The following is a 24,078-nucleotide window of genomic DNA, read 5'->3' on the forward strand; positions in this document are numbered from 1 at the left end:
ATGAAATAAAGTGTGTTTACAACTTGTTCCTTCCCACTGCCACCAGTACGCGTCTATTCCACAATAAAGGCTGAAACACTTTACCTCCAAACTTTTGGTTTAACTCCCAACTCACAAACACACTTTCTTAGTCTTACTACTTACTCTTCCTACTCTTTGATATCCAGTATACATATAGAACCCAGCTATTTCTTTGAAGCTTCAGTTATGAAACCCCTAACAAAAATGCTTAAATCTGAGTAGAAATTATTCTCCCAGGAGCGGAAAGATCTTATGTCTTCATGATTACTCTCCCAAATGTTAGAAAATAACCATCAAATATAAATTTCCTCAAATCACAAAAACTAGATGTATTTTTAAAATAGTATATATGGCCAAATACTAGACATCAACAGAAAAACTTTCTGAATGTCACTGGACAATGAATTAAGCAAACTTTTATTGAAGCTTAAATTGTGGTACAGAAATACATTTCAACTGATTTAAATCCAACACCATGAAGAGAGAAATAATGGCACCAAAATTTTCCCTCTTCTATCATACACACTAGGATTAATTTCAATTACTATTTAATCTATAGTTTTAATTTTTCTAGGCTTTATTCCATACAAATTTGTGCAGTTTTTCAACATTAGATAGAAATCTATTAGGAGAAAAAAAAAATCAGACCTCAAGCCAACAAATGTCATCAAATCTACTGGGACACTGTTCAAGAACAAAATCCACTTTGAGCATTGGTCCTCGAAACAGTACCAAAACATCAGGTACCGTGTGCTAATTACAGAATCAAACTGATCCACTGACTGAAAGTTTCTTCAATGAAACTTCGAATTAACATGCTTAAAATAAAAGTCAAAATTTATGTTCCAACCACTTGATTTCAAACCAAGTAGATTTTATGTTTAGAAACACTAAAAAAAGTGTTTCATTTATAAATACAGAAGGAACAAAAACATCACTGCATCAATTCAGAAAGAATCAAAAAAATTTTGTGAGGACAAGAATATAAAAAATTTAGTCAACTTCGGTGTTTTCTCAGCTGCTTAAATCTCGTATTTGCAAATATAGCTAAAAGATGCCAACTCCTCAAAGCCTGTATTCCCATTGACCAGTTTGGAATTTTGTCTTATGGATAGCATTCTGCTTCATTGTGTATGTCTGAATAGCCTGAACAGTTCTCATTCTGGGAAGTTTCACCCGATGCTATGAAATCATGGTGAAAGCAACACCAGGAAGAGAAACAGTTCAAGTCAGAACACTATCATAATGCATGACAAAGTCCAAGAATTTAAGTCACAAGAAGACAAGGAGAGACTCCATTTTCAACCAAAGGTTATGGTATATTATGAATGAAGAGGACTGGAGATAGCCACTAAAGTAAAAGTCAAGGTGAATGATCTGAGCTGACTTACAACCTTTATTCTTAATTTCTTTGCTAATAAACTTAAGTGGTACAATTATACACGTACTTACTAGCAAGTTACTGAATGCACGGTACTCATGAGAAGCTAATCTCATTTAATGGGAACACAGAATGGCATAGTTTCTGGAACAGTTCTGCCAGTATACCCTAATATAAATGGATGTGTCGTCCTTGCTCATCAATAGGTTTATTTCTGTCACTATCTCCCAGAAGAGCCCATGTCAATATAAAAGGAAGCTAAACTCTCTTGACTTTAAAAAGAAAATTAAGCCCAGAGTCCACTCTCCCTTCCCCCTCCCGGGTATAAGATTAGTATAAACCCACAGTGTAACAGTGTATTGCTTTATTGGGGGGGGGGGGGTGTTTGGGAGGCAAGACACCATGATGAGAACAAAATCAATTAAAGGAAGTACAGGTACAGGAAGCAATGATGTTAAAACAGTAAGACACAAAATGGAAAACTGCAATCATTTTCTTAAGAGGACTTGACTCGTGGAAGATAAACTTTAATCGCTGTTGCAAAAAACATCTGTATGAAATAGAAACTGGTTTCAGTAATATTAGTAGAGAATATGTTCTAGAAAGTGGAGGTAACTGGATGTAAAATCCTGGCAGCAATTTAATAGAACAGTCCCAGATGATTAGGCTGAGGCCAACACCTAATGAGGACGAAAGCCTTGTCTGTGGGGAATTTTGGATGAGACCTGGAGAAATATTACACTGTGCGTAAACCAAATTGAATTGTTCTCACAAGTGTTGTAAAGTTTCATATAGTAAAAGTTTTTTTCTACATGCACTTCAATTTCACAGCAAGAGTGGCATAGGATACCTAAACACAGAAGAGAGCATTCATGCAAGATATCTAACTCCTTGATATAATAATGCATACAATTCAAAATGATTACACTATCATTACATCTAGGGCTTTCTGCAGCTACAAGGTGGTGGTTATGGAAAGCATGGCCCCCGATATCAATATCTAAAAAGCAGCCACCACCTCCTTCTATGTGTGTTCTCTTTTTGCGTTTTTTCTTCATTTTTATTAATCAACTCTGCTGTTGTTGCTGCTTCTTAGCAAAACTGGTAAAAACAAAATTGTAATCATTGAACATAGCGCTCTGGCAATCAAGACGTTTAAAGCCGTCAATCTTCTGGGGTGAAGAAAGCACTGTGCGACATTTAGAACTCTGGGGAAAAAAAATTAAATAAAGCATTAGCTGTTTCCAATCTGAACAAATATTTTCAAACAAAACAGTCACTTAGTAATAAGTATGTAAGACTACTGTCTGAAGAAAAACTATGGCATTTGAGTATTTTAGTGGTCTCATGGGTGGATGGAGTGAGATATCCTATGTTATCCCCCGACCTGTCCATCTACCTACAGGAAAAACAAGACAGAAGGAACCCATCAACTGGGCTAGATATAAAGTAAGGACCAAATCTAATCAAAGATACAAAGCATCTCCTCTATCAGTAACCTTAATAGTAGTACTTCTAGATATCTTATATATACTATCTTAAAATACATTTGATAACATGACTATCCTTATTTCCTGAAAGATTTTATTGTCAATAATAAAACAAATTACCTGATTTACAAACAGGGTGGTCACAAATTTTCCTGGCTTGAAGACTTCCACAACTTTCCTGATCAGGTCATCATAGGAGGTCTGACTTAAGTTTGTTTCAAAGCTAACATAAGAAAATTCTGGTTCTGGAGTGATGTGAATAGTCCAATAAGTTCCCTTAAAGAAACAGTTTTATGTTAATAATAGAATGGATACTCTTGAATATTTAATAATTATTAAGAAAAGTATCACTTACATCCGATTTCATTCCATTCATCGAATACCCACAAGGATTGAAAAGTGTGGCATCAATGACAGAACCTGGTATCAGGTCACGAATTCCACTCTCCTGGGAAAGGAAAGAGTGAATTTGAAAATTTGAAATTTGAAAAATGAGAATGAGTTAAAATATGTAGTCCCCAGGAAGGATCCAGAATTATTCTTGAAACTGCTTACACGAGTGACATCCTTTGCAGTAACACCATCTTTCATGTAGAACTGGTCCATAACTGCTGGGTCAAGCTCACTCATCAGAATTTCCAGGGTCTGATCTGGCTGACTGATTACCCGAGTCTCTGGGAAATCCAAAGTATACAAGTACCTATATAGAAGTAAAAAGTAGTTTCTAAAAAATGACAAACGGCAATTTAAAAATAAATTCTATAGGAAAAAAAAAAAAAGTCCATAAAACTGTGTCCAACATACCAACAGTCAGAATTCATACGTCCCATACAATATGCTGCTCCATCTGTTGAGGGAGAAAATGAAAAGTAATTTAACAGCTCCATTTGGTAGAATAGCTTTGCCCCCACCCTTCCAACGGTTAGGGTGATAGTGTTTGCCTCCTATCAGAAATGTTATCAGTGAAGCGAAGTTGAGTTCATAAATAGGCAGGCTGCCCTCTGTCATCCCTTAAAAAAACAGTTCACTAGACTATTTATTTTACTGTCATTCAGAGACCTACTTCAGCTAGTGCGTTAGTCTGAGTGCTGAGAAAACTATGGCTCACTCTCCCCTAAAAATCCATTAAGGAAATGGAATTTGATCACCCATTTATCTACATTCCCAAGTAAGTACAAATAATTTTATGTAATACATTCTTTTCATATTTTTGTTCCAAAGCCTCACTCAACACAGTAAATTAACTGGGAGATATTTATACTAAATTATACTCATCACTGACACAGCCCTGTATAATATCTTATTAGTGGGTAAGAATAGGATAAAAATTGGACTTTCTTTTCCATGCCTGTGAGGGAGGAGGGGACGGAAATCTTAGATCCTGCCCATCAGTGGTTTTGTGTGAAGTTAGTAAATCATCCTAGGTTTTCAGCCACATCTAGAATTTAAGGGTGTTAGATTAGATAACCTTTAGTTCCCTGACCTTGAAGCTCAAAAAGAAAAGGCCTATAAATAAAAGCTTAGTAAATGGAAGAAAATCTTGCCAATTTGTTTGAAGAGACACTATGATCTCACTGTGTTGATCATTTTTAAGCCAGCTCAATTCCTGAATAGAATGGCAGGCCAGAGTTTCTTAACACGGACCAGCGTCTTAGCACGAGTGTATGAAGACACTATGCATTGTTCTGGATGAAGGGAACAAAACCACTAAGATATAAATTAGAGCGAGTGGCTAGACAAAGATGATCTCTCCCTCCAGCAAGTGATCATCTTTTCAAAACCAATGACCTGATGTGCATGCACATTCTAAAATTTATAATCTTTATTGTTATTTTTATCTTAATTATAACCTACCATATTTGCATTCACTTGCTTTCACATACATAAAAAGATCTCTGAAAGGACAGACCTTCTAAGGAAACGGGTTTCAATTCTATTTAAACTCACTTGGGAAAATTGCATTAAGAAACTCTATTTCTTCCTGGAAATTCCGGTGTGGGTACCCTTGGTGAGACGGCTTCATGAAATTCTTACGAGAATAAAAGAAGCTCTGAAAAAGACAAATAACTTTATAGGTAGGATTCTATCACCTTCCCTAGTCAACAATTTTTTGCACATGTATAAAAAAATCAAATCTATAAATATTTCCTCCAATGAAATTTAACTTATTTTCCCTTTAATATGTTTAAAAGGTAAGTGGTCTTTTGCTGGTCAATAAATAAAAAATAAAGGCCACTGCATCGGAGCAAGGTTCCAGACCAGCATCCATGAGAGTGTTACACAGAGCACTTGAAGCTGTTGAGAAGAATCCCAAGAAAGCATTAGAAATGAAGATCACAACTCTGAGTTTCTGGAAACTAAAAAAATACCAATCTACTCATGATGGTCACAACAACTGTAGAGACAAGGTACATTATTTATTTCAGGAGCAGTTATTTAAGCTCTGAGCTTTTAAATAGGAATGGAAGCAATAATTTGAGAACATGTGTACATTTAGTTTGGAGAGTCAGTGATTACCCACCACAACTAAGCAGAAAATATACAAATTTATTTACTATGCATATGTGTATCACAGAGCCCTAACGTTTGCCCCGGGGGGGGGGGGGAGATTAGGTGTTTGATTACTTACTTGAATTGAATCGAACCCACTGTAATCCCTAGCAAGTTTCAACAGGGGAACCAGTGCTTTCAGCAAGAGGGTGGTACCACATGTCTTCAAAATGAAACGTCTCTTGGAGACAAACATGCTACTCTCACTGCATTTGGAAAAAGTCACAAGGTTATAATCATGTTTATGTATTACTGAGATGCAATTAATCTATTATTAGATCATTTACAATGTAAAATTTGGCTATTAGTTTTAAATGTGAAGATCTGAAGGAAGCAAAGAAAGGCACTATAGTATTCCCCTCTATTATACAGAACTCCAAATTTAAGGTTGCGGAACCCACAGAAAGGCCTTTATTAGGCATGAAACATACTAGTTCATTACACAAACCCTCTTCTACTACTAAACTTTCCTCCTCACCTCACCTATCTTAGCATTATTATTTACTGAAGTCATACTTTACTTCAGCTTGTAGCACGGACTCTCACAAGTATTTCTATAAACATTTCATTACTTCTTTTACTAGATAATAAACTCCATGAGGAAAGAAATTTGTTCTTACTCATCATTATATTCCTAGGGCCTGGCAAATCATAAGTTTAGTAATTAACCAGGCACTTTATGCAAACATGTCAAATACCATACCTGCAAGGCCCATTATAATATGTATAAGAAACCAATGTTTTTACTGGGGTGCCTGGGTGGCTCCATTGGTTAAGTGTCTGCCTTCAGCTCAGGTCATGATCTCAGGGTCCTGGGATGGAGCCCTGCGTCCGGCTCCCTGATTAGCTGTGTGTGTGTGTGTGTGTGTGTGTCGGGGGTCTGCTTCACCCTCTCCCTCTGCCCCCACCCCCAAGCAAACAAAAAACCCCAACATTTTTATTGGATAAATTAGCTTTGTACCTATAAACATGTTGAATGGCTTTCTTCTCCTATATATTGCAGACATTTAAACTGAACATTCTGTTTTATACTATTATTTCTCAAAGTAAGATAAAAATGATTATAGTACTAGGATCCAGAAGAACAATTTGCTATTCCATGCAAAGTATGATTCAGACTGAAATGAGGTCGCTAACACCTGTTTTGGCAGGACTTACCTGAGTACATAAGCTTCCTGCTTGTCAGTTTTTGTCACACTTATGATTGAACATTGCACATCCTTCAGAAGAATGTCCCACTCAGATCTATTATTCAACAACAAAAAAGATGATTAAGTCATAACAGTACTTGCCTAGGTGAATAAGAATTGTAAAGCTTTTACCATTTGGTGTTCTAACACAATTTACACCCTGTATTTTATATTTGTTGTCACATTTTTAATTTATTTATTTATTTGACACAGAGAGAGAGAGAGAGGGAAGCAGGCTCCCTGCTGAGCAGAAAGCCGGATGCGGGACTTGATCCCAGGACCCTGAGATCATGACCTGAGCCAAAAGCAGCAGCTTAACCCACTGAGCCACCCAGGCGCCCTGTCGTCACATTTTTGTTCCAGCTTCTGGGTAACATTTAATCTTATTTCAAAAGCCTACCTATATTGAACATATCCATCAATTAACAGAGAGCAAACTGGAAGGAAATTTTAAGCTACTTGCAATTTACTAAGAAAAAATAAATGACAAAATGAATAAGCCATGCACCGAGGAAATTTAAGCCCACAAAGCAAGGACAATCATTACCTTTCACCAACAAGCAAGCGAAGAAGTAAGTCAAAATGAGTCTTTTTTTGTCTATCAAATATTCTTTTGTATTAAAAATCAAGCACAGGGACACCTGGCTGGCTCAGCCAGTAGAGCACGCAGCACTATCTCAGGGCTGTGAATTCAAGCTTCATGTTGGGTAAAAGGTAACTTAAAAACAAAACAAAACAAAAAACAAAAAAAACCCCACAAAAAACACAAAAACAAAACCCCACAAGCATAGTACCAGTCAATCCTGCTAGCATTTTGTGCCTGCTTCATCATTTTCTTTATTTTTCTTTCTTTCTTTTTTTTTTTAAGATTTTATTTCTTTAGCTGTCAGAGAAGAGTGAGCACAGGCAGAGGCAGAGGGAGAAGCAGGCTCCCCGCTGAGCAAGGAGCCTGATGTGGAACTCGATCCCAGGATGCTGGGATCATGACCTGAGCCAACGGCAGCCGCTTAACCCACTGAGCCACCCAGGCATCCCACTTCATCAATTTCTAGAAGAAATTATATGACTAATCACAGAAGGCCGTAATTCCTATGTTGGATAAATCCTCCTCAGCAGGGAGCCTGCTTTTCCCTCTCCAGCTCCCCCTGCTTGTGCTGTCAAATAAATAAAATCTATAAAGATTTAAATTTATTTTTACTTTGAAGAGATGGAAAGTGGGAGGAGAGGGGGGAGAAAGAGTGAGAATGATTTCAAGCAGACTCCGACATAGGGCTTGATCTCACAACCCTGAGATCATTACCTGAGCCAAAAATCAAGAGTCATACACTTAAGTGACTGAATCACTCAAAAGCCCCTGCCAAGCAATTTTTAAGAGAGCTAATGATTAGCTCTCTTTTAAAAAGGTGCCAGCAACTGTTTATGTTAAAGAAAAAGATTTGGGGTACCTGGGTGGCTCAGTTGGTTGGGTGACTGCCTTCATGTCAGGTATGATCCTGAAGTCCCAGGATCTAGTCCCACACTGGGCTCCTTGCTCTGCCAGAAGCTGGTTTCTTCCTCTGACCCTCTCCCCTTCTCAGCCTCTCTATCTCATTCTCTCTCAAAGAAATAAATAAAATCTTTAAAGAAAAAAAATACACAATAGAATGGGCCATATCTTGGCAGTTTGTTTCAAAAATTTTTAAAAAGATTTTATCTATTTACCTGATACAGACACAGCCACAGAGGGAACACAAGCAGGGGGAGTGGGAGAAGGAGAAATAGGCTTCCTGCCAAGCAGGGAGCCGGATGGGGGGTTTGATCCCAGGACCCCAGAACATTACCTGAGCTGAAGGCAGATGCTTAATGACTGAACCACCCAGGCGCCCTGTTTCAAGTTTTTTAAATTGTGCAATTTGTTGTTAAGGAAGAAAAAAAGTTACAATTAAGATGCAGTTCTGAGCAACACGAACTGTCATTTTAATCCTCCTATTGTAGGTGGTCATGCAATAGCTTGGCCTTTCCTATTTCTAAGACTCAAAGTTCACTAATGTATGAACATTTCAGAACCCACTGTATTTCAATTCCACAAATGATATCTTTAATGAAAAAAAAAAAAAAGGAATAATGGGGCTCTAAAAGAAGCTATTGCTTTTCTACTTTGTGACATTTCTTTTTTTTAAAAGATGCTCTTTATTTATTTGACATAAAGTGAGACGGAGAGCAAAGCCAGGGGAGCAGGAAAGGGAAAGGGAGAAGCAGGTTCCCCGCTGAGCAGGGAGCCTGATGAGGGGGGGCTCGATCCCAGGAACCTGTGATCATGACCTGAGCTGAAGGCAGCCACTTTAACCGACAGACCCACTCAGGTGGCCAACTTTGTGACATTTCTTGCAATTAATTGTCTCTGGGCTTGGTTTCTTTATATCTGGCCAGCAATTAAAACCTACTTCACACGGCTGATAAAGATTAAATTACATAATGCATACAAAATTTACCTGATGGAAAGAATTTAAGCACTGGATACGTAGGTAAGTAATAAAATTACGGGGTCTCTCTTTAGAGCTTATCTAATTCAGATTTTACCTAATAACTTCTCACTAGAATTCAGCACTCTTGTAAATATTCACTTCCACCCACTGGAAACGCTACCTCCTCAGTTATATTCACTATTCATGCAGACTCCTTCACCCCGTTTTAACTGACATACATCACTGAGCTTAAGGTACACAGCACAATGGTTTGTCTTACACATCTGTGAAATGATTACCACAGGAAGTTTACTTAGGATCCTTCATCTCACTTCTACAATAAAAAAAGAAAGCAAAGGGGCGCCTGGGTGGCTCAGGGGGTTAAAGCCTCTGCCTTCGGCTTAGGTCATGATCCCAACGTCCTGGGACAGAACCCCGCATCCAGCCCAGCCCCGCATCGGGCTCTCTGCTTCATCAGGAAGCCTGCTTCCTGCCCCCCTGCCTGCTTCTCTGCCTAATTGTGATCTCGTCAAATAAATAAATAAAATCTTAAAAAAAAAAAAAAAGCAAGCAATAAAAGAAAACTTTCCCACTATGAGAACTCTTGCGATTTTATTCTCTTAACTTTCACTCATACAGCAGTGTTAACAATAGTATATTAAGACTTTCAGTAATGCTCTGTAACTTTTTCTTTTTTGAACTTTTCCTCTGGATTTAAAAGCTGTTTTGCTTTTTCATTTGCTTTGGTTTTCTATGCATTAATTTATCCTCAGATGTTCCCCCAACTGTTTCCTTTCAACATTTGAGTGATTTTTGGCCAAGATTAGGATACTAAGACTTAGCTAGTCAGAAAGTCTATACACATGGACAGGGCTTGTTTACTGTGGGCCTCTATACAGGGTACTGGGGAACTCCCTCCTTGGCACTATCTTTTTTTTTTTTTTTAAAGTTATTTCCTGGGCAAACACTGGATAAACAGATTATCCAAACATTCCATTCTCTTGCCTAGAGAACATTCAGATTTCTGGTAGGCAAAAGAGGGTAAAGAGCTAAGGACCTCATTCATTAGAAGCTTTTATTCTTTGTTTTCAGTATAGTCACTCTACCCTTCAACACTACCTGGTCCCCTCACTTCAGAGATCTTTTTGTACTCCCAAAGAATAAATTATTATCTAATGTTCAGTTCTCTTGGCATCCCCCTTTCCATCTGACTCAGACAAATTTTATAATATAAAGACAATTAGAAGAACAGCTGAAATACACAAAACACACACTGATGAATATACAGGTAACTACCTCTATCCCCATTTTCTGTATTTCAGCCACATGGGGCTTTTCCACCAACTGTTTTCTCCCTAGAAACAGGGCACCATAAATTTATTCACCCAAATTAAGCCAAACAAGAGTGAAAGAAACAACTCATATACTTTGTTCTGGGTACTGCTGGAATGGATTTCACCCTACCTACAACCTGTCCTCAGCACCCTTCTTCTAGCTCAAGTCACCTCACTATTCCCACCAAGGATCTTTTCATGAAAAGATTTTAATACTCAGCTTACCAAAGCATTTTATTTGTGTGGCTATTTTGGTATTCATGCAAATCCCACAAAAGTCATTCCATGTAGTTAGGGAGTTTGTGTTTTATTGTTTTTATCTGCAGTGGCTAGCCTAGTTCAAAAGAGGCCCTGAAGTAAGTATTTGCTGAATCTGGCAATAATTATTCTGATTAAATCTTACGGACATTTGGGAAATAACGAACAGCCTTAAAACTTTTGTTTTTTGTTATTTTTAAAAGTAATCTCTGGGGCTTGAACCCACAACCAAGATCAAAAGTTGCATGCTCTGACCGAGCCAGTCAGGCGCCCCGAACAGCCTTACAATTTTTAAATCTAAAATTGTTACATGCTCCTATACTGTTTGGGACCTGTGGGACTATTTGCTGCCCCCAATCTTTTTGCCGTGTTCAAAATGTTCAGAATGGATAATTCCTACTGATCTTCAAGTTCACTCACTCGTCTGTCATCTCCAGTCTACTAGAGCCTGCCCAGGAAACTTTTTATTTCAGTAGTTATTTTCCGGTTCCATCTTCTATTTCTCTAAGACTTTGTCTTTTCCTTTTAAGAGTGTTCACTCTTCTTATAGAATGGTTATGGACGGCTGTTTGTAAAGCTTTACCTACAATCACCTTGAGGTTGTCTTTTTCCTTTCAGGGATGCTGAAAACTTCTCATTCATAAATTGAGGAATTTACGATTGCATCCTGAACATTTTGATCATGTTATATAATTTTAAATTTTGTTTAAATCCCGAGGAGCATGTTGATTTTTAAAAGTTTTAGCAGGAGGAGTTGGAATGCTTAGGTTCAGTCTTCAAGTTTTTTATCCAGCTTCTCTGGGTTATGTTATGGTCCCAGTTTTGTTATGAAAGCCATTGCCATGGTATTCAGATCTGTCCTGCTTTTGTGTCACCCAATGGCCAGACTGGGACTTCAAGGTGATATATCAGTTTTCAAAAGCTTTTGATATACTGTTTATGACCCGATCTATACAGGAGCAGCTCAGTGGTGTTTATATAAATCTTTATGGGATCACTTACTTCACCTCTCTCCTTCCCATAATCTTGCTGACAATTTCTGGTTTGGGGTGGGGGGGCCCGATTCTTGGGTCCTCTGGCTAGAAACCCAAGGCTTTAGTTTGTTTACCTGAAGTAGGCTGCCTGTGACTATCTGTAACTTGGGCTACAAAAAGGGAAAAAAAAAAGAGCAGTAGGAATATCCATGATGCTCTTCACTCTTGGGACCACAGTGCCTCTGGTCAAAAAGCGGTTCCCCCCCCTAAACCCAGAGTGTTAGGCATCTGTCTGGCCACCACAACTGTTACAGGGCTGCCTGTGCAGTGGGCAGAACACACACACACAGTAAAGCAATAAAAAAACAAAAAAGGGATTTTCCTTACTCTGACCCAAAGGAGCCAGCCCCTTTTCCTTCTCTGTGGACCAGAAAAAGAGGACCTCTCCTGGAACCACTTTTGTCTGAAACTAGTGTGCAGTTACTAGCTTCTGGCAGCTTTTCAGACGACCCCAAGAGATAACCAAAGACGGGACGGGAGGGAGCAGGGGTGGGGTGGGAAAGAAATAGGAAATCAGTTGTTTCAGTGGTATTTTGAGTTATGGTTTCCTTCAATTCACCTGCCAACATTTACTTTTCAAAGTCCTCAGCTGTCCCATGCATTCTGCCCAAGGTTTCTAGTAAATCCAAGAGACAGCAGTGTGCTTATTCCATCTTGAGGGAAACCAAAATGCTCCTGCACTCATTTACCATTAGTTAATAAATTTTGCAACCAAACTCTTCCTCATCTTAAAATCAATCAATCAATCAATCAATCCTCGGGGCACCTGGGCAGCTCAGTGGGTTAAGCCTCTGCCTTCAGCTCAGGTCATGATCTCAGGGTCCTGGGATCAAGCCCCATGTCGGGCTCTCTGCTCAGCAGGGAGCCTGCTTCCCTCCCTCTCTTTGCCTGTCTCTCTGCCTACTTGTGATTTCTCTCTCTCTGTCAAACAAATAAATAAAATCTTAAAAACAAAAAAATCCTCTAGTATTTTTTCCGAAGTCACAGTATTAAAGAATGCAGCTGCTTTAAAACACCTTAAAACACAACTAAATGATCAACCAAAAAGACAGCACCAGGAGAACCAATAGGCTGGAAAAAAGAATAAATCCAGTAGCAAGATGTGAGAGAAAACCGAAAAAGCCAATACAATGCTATACATGTATATAAAGAGAAAGTTGAAAAACCAACATCAAAAACAGCAGAGAATTTCAGCTTATTATTTTATCACATTTTTTTTTTTTTTCAGGAAAATAAGCCTCCTTTTGCAAATAAAGCTTTACGGGATCATAACCACACCCAAATCATGGTAAGTATCCCCCTCTCCAAAATAGGATGCTCTTTACCACCAACAGTACACGGACTGAATAATACTAGGTCACCATGCCAGAAAGCAAAACATTAACAGTATAGTGTATTTTAAGTTTTCTTAAAGAATCTGTGGTTTAATAAAAACATAGTTAAGCCGAAACATTTACAAGGGAAAAGATACAACTAAGATGACAGACTTCTAGGTCATGTGACTCAACAAAACCCAAAATGGACAAATGACCTTCAATAAAGGTGCCACGAGTACAAAATTGGGGGGAGGTAGGGAGCCATGAACAGTGGTAAGAAAAATGGATGTCTACACAAAAGAATGAGGTTGTCTCCTCTCCTTACACCATTTACAAAAAATAATTGATACATTAAAGACCAAAATTAAGACCGACCTAGGACATAGGGGAAAGCTTCAGGACACTGATCTGGTAATGCTTTCTGGGATAGGACACAAAAAAAGCACAGCCAAAAGGACAAAAGCAAACAAAAGGGACTACACTACACCAAACTTGACTTTTGCACATCACAGGAAAGTACTAAAAGTAGAAAATACTTGTAAATCATATAGGTGATAAAAGGTAAATATCCAGAATATTTAAGGAACTTCCCCAAGAGCAAAAACAAATAACTCAATAGGGCACATGGCTAGTTAAGTAGGTGGGAGCGTGGGACTCTTAAAATGGGGTTGGGAGTTTGAGCCCCACGTTGTTTACAGAGGTTACTTAAAAACCTTAAAATAAGTAACTAAATAAATTAACCCCATTAAAAAACTGACAAAGGACTTTAACAGTTTCTAAAAACAGCCAACAAGCATATGTAAAGATGCTCAACATCACATAGTTAAGAGAAATGCCAATCAAAACCATGAAATAACACCTCACATCCATTAGAATGTCTACTATTAAAAATACAAGTTTTGGCAAAGATGTGGAGAAATTTTAACATCTGTGCATCACTGGTGAAAGTATCAAACAGTAAAGCCATTACAGAAAACAGTATGGACATTCCTCAAAACCTTGAAGACAGAATTTCCATATGACTGATCCAGCAATTCCATTTTGGGTACACATCCAAAAGAATTCAAAACAAGGTCTGGAAGAGGTATTTGTACACCTGTGTTGTTGTTCACAACTGTCAGGAGATGGAAGCAACCTAAATGTCTACCAAAGGATTACTAGATAAATAAATTATTATATATACATACAACATGGATGAATCTTGAGAACCTTCAAATAAGCTACATGAAATAAGCCACTCATGGAAGGACAAATACTGACTGTATGATTCCATTTATGAAGTACTCACAGTCCTATGAAGTATCTAATAAAGCAGTCAAAATCCTAAAGGAAGATGGTCGCCAAGGACTCAGGGAAGATGAAAGGGGCAATTAATGGGTCTAGTTTCAGTTTTGTAAGATGAAAAAGTTCTAGAGACCTGTTGCACAGCAATGTGACTATACTTAGAATACTATTCACTTAAAAATGTTAGTCTTTTTTTTTTTTTTTAAAGATTTTATTTATTTGAGCGTGCACATACAAGCAGGATGAGCAGCCGGCAGAAGCAGGCTGCTTGTGGGATCACACAACGCCAAGATCATGAACAACTGAGCCACCCAGGAGTTCCAGTGTTCAGATTCTTTCAAATCACAGTTTTACAAAGTAAATGTCTATGGGGACAATGCTGCTGGCAGGTGGAAGAAATCCGTGAGAGTAATCACTCTCATCACCTGATGAGTTGGATCCTTGGTAGAACATACCAGTAGGTCAGTAGGTCAGATCCTGTAGGTCAGACATGCTGCAAATGGTGCCCATAAATTTGCATTTAAAAGGCTTCCATGGAAATAAAAACTGCTGGTTTCAGAGTTACCAAGTAATTTACCCGAAAGTCACACAACTACATGAAGTTTCCATGAGCTGTGACCTTAGGTAACAGCCTGATCTGTCTGTTTTAGAGACTTTTCCCTTACCACACTACATTCGTATCTTACCCAAAATATTAGTCTTTGTTTGGGTCAACAGCATCCTAAAATAGGACATCATTCTTCAGCAAAGCCTAGAGTGACCAGAAGTTAAATTGTGAGTATATGCCTTTCCCTGAATTAGTGCAGTTCAGATATCCAGAAAAATACCTTCCCCTTTCGTTCAAAGAAATCAACTGAAAATACACTGCTAATTTTAATTCCAGTATTAAATTCTCTATCTCAAGCTTTAAAATTTTAATCACTATTAGTATAAACACTGCTACATTCAGTTGATTATTACTTTCAATGCATACTTCTTTAAAATGAGTGCTTTGGGATAGCAGTTCAAACTTTTATGAAACTTGTTAAGAATGTAAGGAAGCAGGGCGCGCCTGGGTGGCTCAGCGGGGTAAAGCCTCTGCCTTCAGCTCAGGTCATGATCCCAGAGTTCTGCTCAGCGGGGAGCCAGCTTCCTGCTCGCTCGCTCTCTCGCGCTCTCTCTCTCTCTCTCTCTGCCTGCCTCTCCGCCTGCTAGTGATTTCTGTCAAATAAATTAAAAAAATCTTAAAAAAAAAAAAAGGAATGTAAGGAAGAAATTCAATATGAAGATTTCTAACTTCAAAACATTTACGAAAAAAACCCCATTTATACTAAAAGGTTTCTTGGCAATAGGTTGTAAGTTTCTTTAATGTAAAATCACTGATACTCTGCAATGATGTGGTTAAGCAAGGCAGGAGTTCTGGGAAAGTTAATGTTGAAGTGTAAATGACAATCTTTCCAACTGCCCCCAATCCTTTACTAAAAATTAAATTTTAGCTCACAAAATTTCAGGAGAAAAAGAGCCAAAACATCCCACTAATCCTAAATGTCTTTTCCAACATGAACACTATAGATTCCAGTTTTTATGGTTTCACAGTAAGTGTGCAAATAATACACCTCTAACCTTCCCACAGTTAATATTTATTCTCTTCACCTCCACTACAATTTCCCATCTGAATGCACGTCATTACTATGAATAGTCTCTCAGAGTTACGAATTCAAAAACAAAAATCTTTCTTCTCAGGAAAATTTCTTATTTTCTAACAGACTTCCTCCCCATAGCTGCCATTTCCTATAACATAAAAGGCTTTTGTTTGGTCCAACAACCCTAAGACCTTTTAATATACGATCACTGATTTCTGTTCACGTCCTTTTGAAATCTGAAAAATTGCAGGTTAAACCTAATGTACCACCCCTTCCTTTCACATTCAAATTCAAGTAATATGTGAAATAATTTTGGAACATTATATCATCTATTCCTTTATTCATATGGATACACTGGACTGTAGATTCTTCTTCAACATACTGCTAACCAGTATTCTTCAACCTGAGCCACAGAAGATTTTCCATTCTTAAAATTTATTTTTATTTTTTAGGGCCTGCTGTGGGCTTATCTCACAACCCAAGAACAAGAAGGGGCATCTGGGTGGCTTGGTTGGTTAAGTGAATGACTCGATTTCAGCTCAGGATTTCAGGGTTGTAAGATCAGGCCTGCATTGGGCTCCACGCTAAGCACGGAGCCTGCTTCATATTCTTTCTCCTCAAGGCCCCTGGGTGGCTCAGTGGGTTAAGCATCGGACTTCAGTTCGATGTCCTGGTCTCATGGTCCTGGGGATTGAGCCCTGCATTGTGCTCTGTACTTGGTGGTGGTGGTGGGGGGGGGTGGGGGAGGGGTCTGCCTTCCCTCTCCCTCTTACCCAAATAAATAAATTAAACCTTAAAAAAAAAAAAAAATCCCTCTGTCCCTTCTTGTACTCTCTCGAAACAACAAAAACAACTATGTACACTTTGTCTCCTTTGAGAAGTTAGTAAAAAAGATTCTCAGTGTTCTGTAATTTGTTCAGATTACAAGTAAGGTAAATTCCACTAAATGGCCTACAGGAGAGTAGGAAACGTTCAACAGAAGTTCCAGATCGACTTAGGAGTTAAAGCTTGGAAAGATGAGCCAATTTTGCTTCAAGTGCACTGTATTCCCACGTACTGCATTAAAAATAAAATTCCAGATGGAGTGCAGATCTAAATATGAAAAGCAAAATGAAATTTAGGAGGGAAAAAGAACATGTTCATTAATCTAAAATGAGCAAAGATATCTTAAATAGGATGCAAAACTGCTAACCAGAGGCAGCTGGCTGGCTCAGTTGGTAGAGCAGGAGACTCTTGATCAAGTTCAAGCCCTATACTGCCTATATAGGTTACTTTAAAAAAAATTAAAAAAACAAAACAAAAAACCTGAAACAACAACAACAACAAAAAACATAAAAACCCTAACCATTAAAGGGGATACACTGCTAAGTTGGATTACGTTAAAACTATGCAATTCTGGGGTGCTCAGATGGTTAAGCCTCTGCCTTCAGCTCGGGTCACTATCCTTGGGTCCCAGAATCAAGGTCCATTTCAGGCTCTCTGCTCAGTGGTGAGTCCGTTTCTCCCTCACTACCCCTCACCACTGCTCATGTTCTCTCTCAAACACCTAAGTAAAATCTTAACCCCCCTCAAACAAAACAAAACCTATGCACTTCTGTTTCTAAAGATATGACTAACAGAGTGAAAGGGGAAGCCACTGAGGGTGAAAGATATCTGTAATACACATATTAGAATTAATCCACAATATATTAAGAACTCCTACAAACTGCAAAGGCATTCAAAAAAACAAAACAAAAAACCAGGCAGCATTTCACAAAAGATACCCAAACGGTGAATAAAGATATGAAAGGATGCTCAACTCTATTAGTCTGATGGGAAGTATATACTATTATACACCCACAATAGCTAAAATTAAAAAGATAATACCAGGGTGCCTGGGTGGCTCAGTGGGTTAAAGCCTCTGCCTTCGGCTCAGGACATGATCTCAGGGTCCTGGGATTGAGCCCCATGCCAGGCTCTTTACTCAGCCAGGAGTCCACTTCGCTCTCTCCTGAACCGCCCCCGCCCCAATCGCCTTTCGCACCCGCACGCGCTCTCTCTCTCTTGTAAATAAAATCTTAAAAAAAAAAAAAAAAAAAAAGTTCCGGGAATGGGGGCAGATGGCCTTTAAAGGCAAACCACAAAACTGCCCCCCAAAGATGACAGTAATACTTATAGAGTAGTTACCATGTGTCAGTTTCTTAAATATTGTACTTATATTAACCCACTTAATCCTTACAGAAGACCATACAGAGGTACGCCATTATTATCTTCCATTTTTTTATTATCTTCATTTTAGAAATGAGGGAACATCGAACAGCTAGTTATTAAATGCTGTCTGAATTAAAACTTATACAGCAATATACTTAACCATTTCATTATGCTTTACTTACTAGATTATAATCCTTCTCTGGGCCCTGCAACTCCCAACTCAAGAGACTAGAGGCCAATGATCCCTCTGGCCAGGCCGTTAATTTTAGATGATTTACCTAGCATCTACTATTTGTCACGTTATTTTTTACCTCCTTGTAAATAACCTAACCTGTACATCCTTGCTTGACAGGTCACAGAGAAAAGTTGCTACCAAGGATGCCAATGGACTTCAGCTAATCTGGAACAGATTTTTCAGTTCTTACTTGCTCTATCTTCAACAGCTGAAATGTGATGTAAACTCTCAAATCTGACTTAACGAATATTTGATGTCTCTAAGACGTTGTGGCACTAAATCACAAACAAAACAATATTCTGTCCTTTAACTTTTGCCGTCATTTTAAAAGCCACATTGAGGAAGCAAAACAATTTCAGCTGCCCAAAATATAAAGGAAAAGTGGTTCTCAAATCTTTAAAGAAGGCTTTTATAAGCCTTCCTCCCTGCTCCTTGACTCCGAATTTAACCAGAAAAGCCCAAGCTTAAATTCTGACATTTCTGTCCAAGCACTTGGGAGGAAAAACCCTCTTTATTAAGAATGCAAGCTTACAAATTTAAAGCTTCCAAATATTTGAAGAGCTGAGCAAAACAGTTTATTATACATCTTATAAGACTTACGCACTAGTTAAGTCTTCTTCGTTGACAGGATTATCTAATCACAATTGTTTAATCAGACGCAAACCACCACCACCACCAGCGAATTCTCCCCTTTGTGAAATGGAGGAAATACTAAGCTTTTAAGCTTCCCCGTTTTTTAAGTAACTGCTTCCTAGAATATTAAGTGTTTAAAGCTCAGCCTGGCACGTAGTAAAGGGCTACGTTAGACATTTTACGCGTCGCACAAAGCCTGAAAAATGAGCCCTGTCACATTTTAGCAAACGGGACGCTTTCCAGCAGGAGAATCCCTCAAGACAGACTGCCTTAAAAGTCCCGGCAGCACGTGTCCGCCTGGATTCTCTTCTCCAGTTGCTTTTTGTCAGGGACGGCGGCAAGCGCAGCCTACATTCCTGAAACGCCCATTGGCCCACACCCTGGGGCCAGGCTCTTGCTCGGGCCCAGGAGCTCATTGGCCGTCGCCTCAATGAGGCAGCCGCGCCGGTTCCTCCGCGACACTGCCACACTCGCCGCACTTGTGCGCGGAGAGGCAAGCGGGGAATAGCGGTGTGAGCGCCGCGACGAAAGGCCCAGCACCTTCGCGACCGGCTGCGCTTTTATCTGCGCTCGGCTTTCTCCAAACCACCAGAAGACCTCTCCTCTTCGGTGCGATCAGCCAGGCTCTCTCGCGTGACCGCCCGGGGTGGGAGGCCGGGGCCCCAGATTCCTTTGCAGGCGTGGGCACTAAAGGTATTATGTCCTGGCTCAGACGGGCCTCTAGCCCGTAAATGCAGTCAAACCTTCCAGCACCCCGCACCTCGCCCGGAACCCGCCAACGCGGTTAACAGGTTACACACCCAAGGTCAAGAGTCTCCCGGGCAAGCCTCAGTGGGCTCCGCGGCCGTCTCCCGGGGCCACCCAGAAGGGGATTTGGTGCAGAGCACGTTAGGGCGGCGGTGGGGCCCAGCCACTGCGACACTGCTCCCGCCCAATCCCCTCCGCCCGGGCGCCACATGCTGCCAGCGCGGACCGCAGGAGGGAGGGAGGCCTGCGCGCCAGACCCTCGGTCCGAGAGCGGGGGAGCCCCCTCCTCCCGCAGCACGAGGGGAGAACCAGCCCGGCTTCGGGCTCACTCCCTCCCTCCTCGCTCCCCAAGACGGGCACGCCCAAATTAGCGCCATACTAAGCCCGCCGAGCCACACCTGCCGGGAGGCAGCCCGCGCGGCCCCGAGACGTCCCCAACCGGGGCCCCGGACCGCCAACTCCGGAGGGGAAAGCCCGACGGCGCGGGCCCACAAACCACCCCGAGCGGCGCCGCCCGCCGCCCCGCACGCCGCGCGGGGGACGTTACCTGAGCACGCGGCGCGCCGGCCTCCTCCCCTCCCCCCGGGCAGCGCCCGGCTCAGCAACGGCGACGGGAGGAGCCGGCTCGTGCCCCGCGTGGACGCGGCCGCCCCCCCCCAACATCGCAGCCCCACCAGAGCCACCGAAACGAGCCCCACCCGGGGACGTGCCCCCACCTGAAGGCGGCGGGCACTCGGCCCCCGCCCCCCACCCGCGGCTGATGCCTTCGAGGCGACGACAGCCCCCAGCACCCACCTGGGGATGGTGCGAAGATCTCCAGATCCTTGGTTTGCGTCGGGCTGCTGCCTGGAGAACCAAACCTCCAGAAGCTTCTCGGTCCCTTCGAAAAAATGTGCAGCTTCCATCACCGTGAGACTAGCGAACAACCAACAACCACAGAAAATCAACTAAATTAAATCTCTTCTCCCGCCGCTGCCGCCGCCGCTGCGGATTGTTCCAGCTGTGTTACTAAAGTTCAGGTTCCTTTTTTTTTTTTTTTGCTATAATTTTATATTAACTTTTTTTTAAAAAAAAGGATTAATAAAATTTTCCCGGCTTTTTTTGTGAGCGAAAGTTGAACGTGAGTCTGTTGGAAATAGAGGCAGATACAGTTCAGTCTCTTGTAGTCCGCTGTTTCCCCGTTAGAGAGAGTAGAGCGAGCGCTAGCTAATGTCGCCGGCCATACTGTGGAAGCGAGAGCGCTGCGTGAGCACCGCATTTATATACTCCGTCTCCCCCGAAAGGCCAGGAAGTGACGCAGCAGCCCGCCCCTGAGGCTCATTGCTGCTGCCGCCTGTCAATCAACAGCCGCGAGTTGCGGCTGGCTGGCGGCCCGCCTGCCGGGAGCGCGGGGAGATACCCGCCGCGCTGCGGTTCGGGTTCGCGCTGTCCCCTAGGCGGGAGACGGCGCTGTGTGGTCCGGCTGGGGTTTAGAAACCTGGGGTCGAATGCGGAATGGGTGGAGAGAACGGGGAGGGAGTGAGGAAAGGCTGCGCCGCGCTGCGTTAAACAACTGATTAGCAGAGAACATGGGTGGATCCTTAGGAAGGGTTGGCGGGGTTCGGCGGGGGCGGTGGCCACTGCTGGGATGGCGTGGTGGTTTTGATCCTGTGCAGTTCACCGCGATTGCTGAGGTACTTGGCCATTCTCTAAAGTGCGTTTCCCCCAAGGCGAAAGAAGCCACGCATTAAAACTCAGTATTTATCCGTGACTCACATGTTGCTAAGGGTCGGATTAGAAGGCACTTTAATTCTGCTGGTGCCTTAGCTGATGTACGAGTAAACGCAATTCTCGACTCGTTTACACAATAGCCAGAAGCGTTGTCTCCCCATTTAAAAAGAGAAAAGCAACGTGGCGCCCAGCCTCGGAGGGCTCCGGCTCTACCTACCTCCCACCATGTGGCTCGCCAAGCATTGGAGTTGGTCGAGTGCGGCAGCTGCCGTGAAAGCCCTGGCAATTCCGTGCTCGATTAGGTCAACTGGTGGGAATTTATTTTGCAAAACTATTTCTAGAAACTGGTTTATTAAATATAATCTGATATTGTTTGATAATTTTTTTCTTTGAATGTTCTCAAACTGATGAACTAGTTGAAAGGAGTCCCCCCCCCCCACAAATTTAGTCATACCATCTCACGTGCTTCAGAAGAATTTGGAAATTCATAGAACAGGCATTCTGACCTATCACTAGCGGTGATTTAAAGAACCATGAATTTTTTTTTTTAAAATAAAGAACCATAAATGTAATACTTAAGTAATCAATGTCAACTGTAAAATAGTTAGCAAGTCGTGGTTTTTCAAAGTTTAACCCGAGGTGGCAAAATTGTGGCAACAAAGTTACGGCTTTTTCCTCGGGATTATGGGAGAAAAAAACCCAGCCTAACATAAAAATTACCATTGTCACAACACAAAAGACTTCCTTATCATCCTTAGAGAAAGACTTCCCTCAACCGAAAGTGAAATGAGATAATGTTTTAAGCATGAAAAACTTAAAGAAAAAGAAGTGGTTTGAATTTGCACTCTAGATTCCCTCCAGGGTAGGATTTCTCTTACAAGAACATAAATTTGCTCACATTTCTCCATGAAACCTGTTGAAAGAAGCTATGTTGTGTGGTAGGTACATAGATTACTCTTGCCATGTTTTTAAAAGCATCGAACTCAAGCTGGGAATTGGGACAAAAGGTAAATGTTGCTTATTTTATGATAATAATAATTCAAAGAGAATGTGGTGGTTATACTTGGAATAAAGATAAAAGAAGTATTTTGTGTTTTACAAGCTATTCATTTATTTGATGCTTGCTTATTGAAATGAATCTGTCTACTAAACCACCTCAAACACTAATTGTGGTGTAAACATAATTTGGCTTATAATTGCTTATAATTAGTTGCTTTTCAATTACTATTATGCTTTTTCCCAATGCAATTTAAGTTAATATAAAAGTGCCAAGAATCTTGGCAAGGTAAGTCCTTGTTAATTTGGTAGAGGATATTTAAATAGTGTCTACCAATTGGATTGGTCCTTTGTAAAATATATTATTTTTCTCAAGCCTCATTACCATTTTGAGGCTCAAAGTCCCTTGTACTAATTACTAAGCTGGTCAGTTAATCTCATTTGAATATTCTGCTAAACTTAATATGTCCAAAACATACGTTTGGCTCTCTCAGATGATTTACCACAGAGCAAGCCTGAGTGATTATTTTATTTTATTATTATTATTTTTTAAGATTCTTATTTATTTATTTGACAGACAGTGATCACAAGTAGGCAGAGAGGCAGACAGAGAGGGGGAAGCAGGATCCCTGTTGAGCAGAGAGCCCGATGTGGGGCTTGATCGCAGGACCCTGAGATCATGACCTGAGCCAAAGGCAGAGTCTTTAAGCCACTGAGCCACCCAGGCGCTCCTATTTTATTTTATTTTTTATGGTTCTCAACTAATTTTTCTCCAAGCCCATCTCTACTATTCGCTTACTCTTTATGCCCTAGGCATACTGACCATTCCTTTTTTAGGTCCTTTTCATTCGTCTCAAATGCTCTCTCTCCACTTTTATAACTTTTTCATCCTTTTCACTCAGCAATTAGCTTAAATGCCCCCCTCCTCTAAGAGGTCACCTGTGGTAGTAGGGCTAAACTAAGATAACAAAGAGACCCCCAAATACAGTAACTTGAGAAAAAAATTAAAGTTTATTTCTCTTTCATATAACATCAGGAGGCAGGGAGGTGATGAAGGGTGAGTGGACACCCTGCTTTGGAAGATCATAGGGACCCTGGTTCATTCTAGTCTGTTCTTATCACAGCGTGCAATCTTCATTCACATGATTAAAGCTCATCAACATCTGTCTATAGTCCAGCCTGGAAAAAAAGGAAAAAGAGAAAGTGCAGAAAAAACAACTTTCTTATAAAAATAAGACCTGGAAATTGCAATATCAGTTTTGCACACTTAGTCACATGTTCACGCCTAGCTGCAAGGGAGGCTGGAAAGTAGGGTTCCTACTTGGGTAGCTAGTTGCCTGGGCAAAAATTGGCCGATTCTGATACTTAAGAGGAAACAGGGAGAGAACAGATGTGGGGGCCTCTCTCCAGGCCTGCCACACCTTTCCTTACTTTCTAATCTACAGTAGCCAAGTAGATACTCCTTAACACACCACTCTGCTTTAATTCTCTGCATAATTCTTACTGTCCTCTTATATTTACTTATTTGTTGATTGACAGGTCTCTGTCAGCTTTTAACCTATGTAAAAGCTTATTTGCCTTTGCTTAATCTGCAGAGCATTGCCCCCCCAAAAGTATTTGGCATAATGTATTCAACCAGTATT

The 24,078-nt window shown here is 40.7% G+C and overlaps 1 protein-coding gene across 2 annotated transcripts; it reads right to left on the bottom strand.

Annotated features, from left to right (window-relative positions):
• Window positions 1–405: 405 nt before the first annotated feature.
• Window positions 406–20,973, bottom strand: AMD1 (adenosylmethionine decarboxylase 1). Of its 2 annotated transcripts, none has more exons than XM_004753510.3 (9): window positions 20,525–20,973; window positions 6,601–6,687; window positions 5,522–5,648; window positions 4,840–4,942; window positions 3,697–3,739; window positions 3,448–3,592; window positions 3,248–3,340; window positions 3,013–3,168; window positions 406–2,610 (listed from the first exon to the last, which is right to left on the bottom strand). In XM_004753510.3, the coding sequence occupies exons 1-9, from the start codon at window positions 20,632–20,634 to the stop codon at window positions 2,470–2,472; spliced, it is 1,005 nt and encodes a 334-aa protein (XP_004753567.1). In that variant the 5' UTR covers window positions 20,635–20,973; the 3' UTR covers window positions 406–2,469. The 2 variants fall into 2 exon arrangements, with proteins under 2 accessions (XP_004753567.1, XP_004753568.1); XM_004753511.3 differs by lacking the exon at window positions 20,525–20,973 and adding an exon at window positions 20,128–20,224.
• Window positions 20,974–24,078: the final 3,105 nt, after the last annotated feature.

This window comes from Mustela putorius, unplaced genomic scaffold (genome assembly GCF_011764305.1).
Source record: "Mustela putorius furo isolate JIRA1106 unplaced genomic scaffold, ASM1176430v1.1 tig00000450_pilon_pilon_pilon, whole genome shotgun sequence".
NCBI lineage: Eukaryota > Metazoa > Chordata > Mammalia > Carnivora > Mustelidae > Mustela > Mustela putorius.